We start from the raw sequence: 1,166 nt of genomic DNA, 5'->3' as shown, positions 1-1,166 counted from the left end.
TAGGAGGTAGAGGTAGAAGGACTGTTGCTGTGTGTTTGAGGCCAGTGTGGCTAAGATAGTAGCAGCCAATCAGAGCTGCAGCCAACCAGAGCTGCAGCCAACCAGAGCTGCAGCCAACCAGAGCTGCATAGTGAGTTGTCTTCCTCACGTCAACAAGGTATTCCTGTGTTTAAATACAGTTACAAAGACTAGGTCCCTCTTATAAGTACTGGGATGATAATTTAAGATTCCCTTGAGGAAATTGAAACTGTTCTTGGAAAGTTTAGTAGAAGAAAAACCCCAGGCAGCTGGATGGAACGTGTGTATTTAGCAGTCATGTCACTGCACGGTTACTTTTCTGTGACCAGCCAGTAAAGCCTGTGACAGTGCATTGTAAGATGTGCTGGAAATTGGTTTGGGGGTCTTAGTTACAAGTTTATGTATTTTTTCTCTCTTTAAGATATACCTTTCATTTTCAGGCATTATCCAATTGGTTTACTATTTGATCCTCTTGCATCAAATTCATCTCTTCCTTGGAACATCACAGTACATTTTAAGGTATAGTTTAAATAGCCATTCCTGTTTGTTTTATTTGTGGTTCTTAATAGAGTAGAATTTTTTCAAAGAAATTATTTATTTCTCCTTTTTGTTTGTTCTTAAGCTGTAGCCCATGCTGGCCAGAAACTTCCTATGTGGTTTAGGTCAGCCTAAGACAAAAAGTGATTCTCCTGCTGAGCCAAACCTTTGTGCTGGGATTGCAGGCATGTGTCTCCTCACTAATTGCATGCTTTAGGGTAGTCTTGCACTTCTAACTTCCTATGGCTGCTCTTTCTGCCCTAAAATAGTCTCCAGTTTCTTCTAAGCTTTTGAGAAAACCATTTAATGTATAAATGTTTTTGTTTAGATCTGAGTAATCTATGGCTTAGACTTATAACATGTACATACTTGTATATATATGTATATATAATATACATATAATACAGTTATATTTACAAACTATCAGATTCCCAGATGTTGATATGGGCATGAGAGTAGAGATTTGAATAACTGATACAGTTGAGAAGTTCTACTTGGTAGAAGTCTAAAGGTTTTCTGAGCCTCTGTTTTAGACACAATTCTTTGTAGTTTTGAGACCAGGTAAATTTATTGCTGTGTAATTTGTCTTACTAATTGAAAAGTACTGGTCA

General features: G+C 37.6%; 1 protein-coding gene across 4 annotated transcripts in view; it reads left to right on the top strand.

The window, feature by feature from the left end:
* Atg5 (autophagy related 5) overlaps window positions 1-1,166 on the top strand; it is a 103,480-nt gene that overhangs the window by 26,559 nt on the left and 75,755 nt on the right. For 3 of the 4 annotated variants that reach the window (XM_031348590.1, XM_031348591.1, XM_031348592.1), the window contains exon 3: window positions 459-537. The exons of the other annotated variant lie outside the window; for it this stretch is intronic. In XM_031348590.1, the coding sequence (XP_031204450.1) occupies window positions 459-537 (79 nt within the window). The remainder of the gene's footprint in view (window positions 1-458; window positions 538-1,166) is intronic. 4 annotated transcript variants of the gene reach the window in all.

The sequence above is a fragment of the Mastomys coucha genome, unplaced genomic scaffold, assembly GCF_008632895.1.
Source record: "Mastomys coucha isolate ucsf_1 unplaced genomic scaffold, UCSF_Mcou_1 pScaffold3, whole genome shotgun sequence".
NCBI classification, from domain to species: domain Eukaryota; kingdom Metazoa; phylum Chordata; class Mammalia; order Rodentia; family Muridae; genus Mastomys; species Mastomys coucha.
The sequence above is the reverse complement of the archived record's forward strand: the minus strand, read 5'-3'. Positions and strand labels throughout refer to the sequence as shown.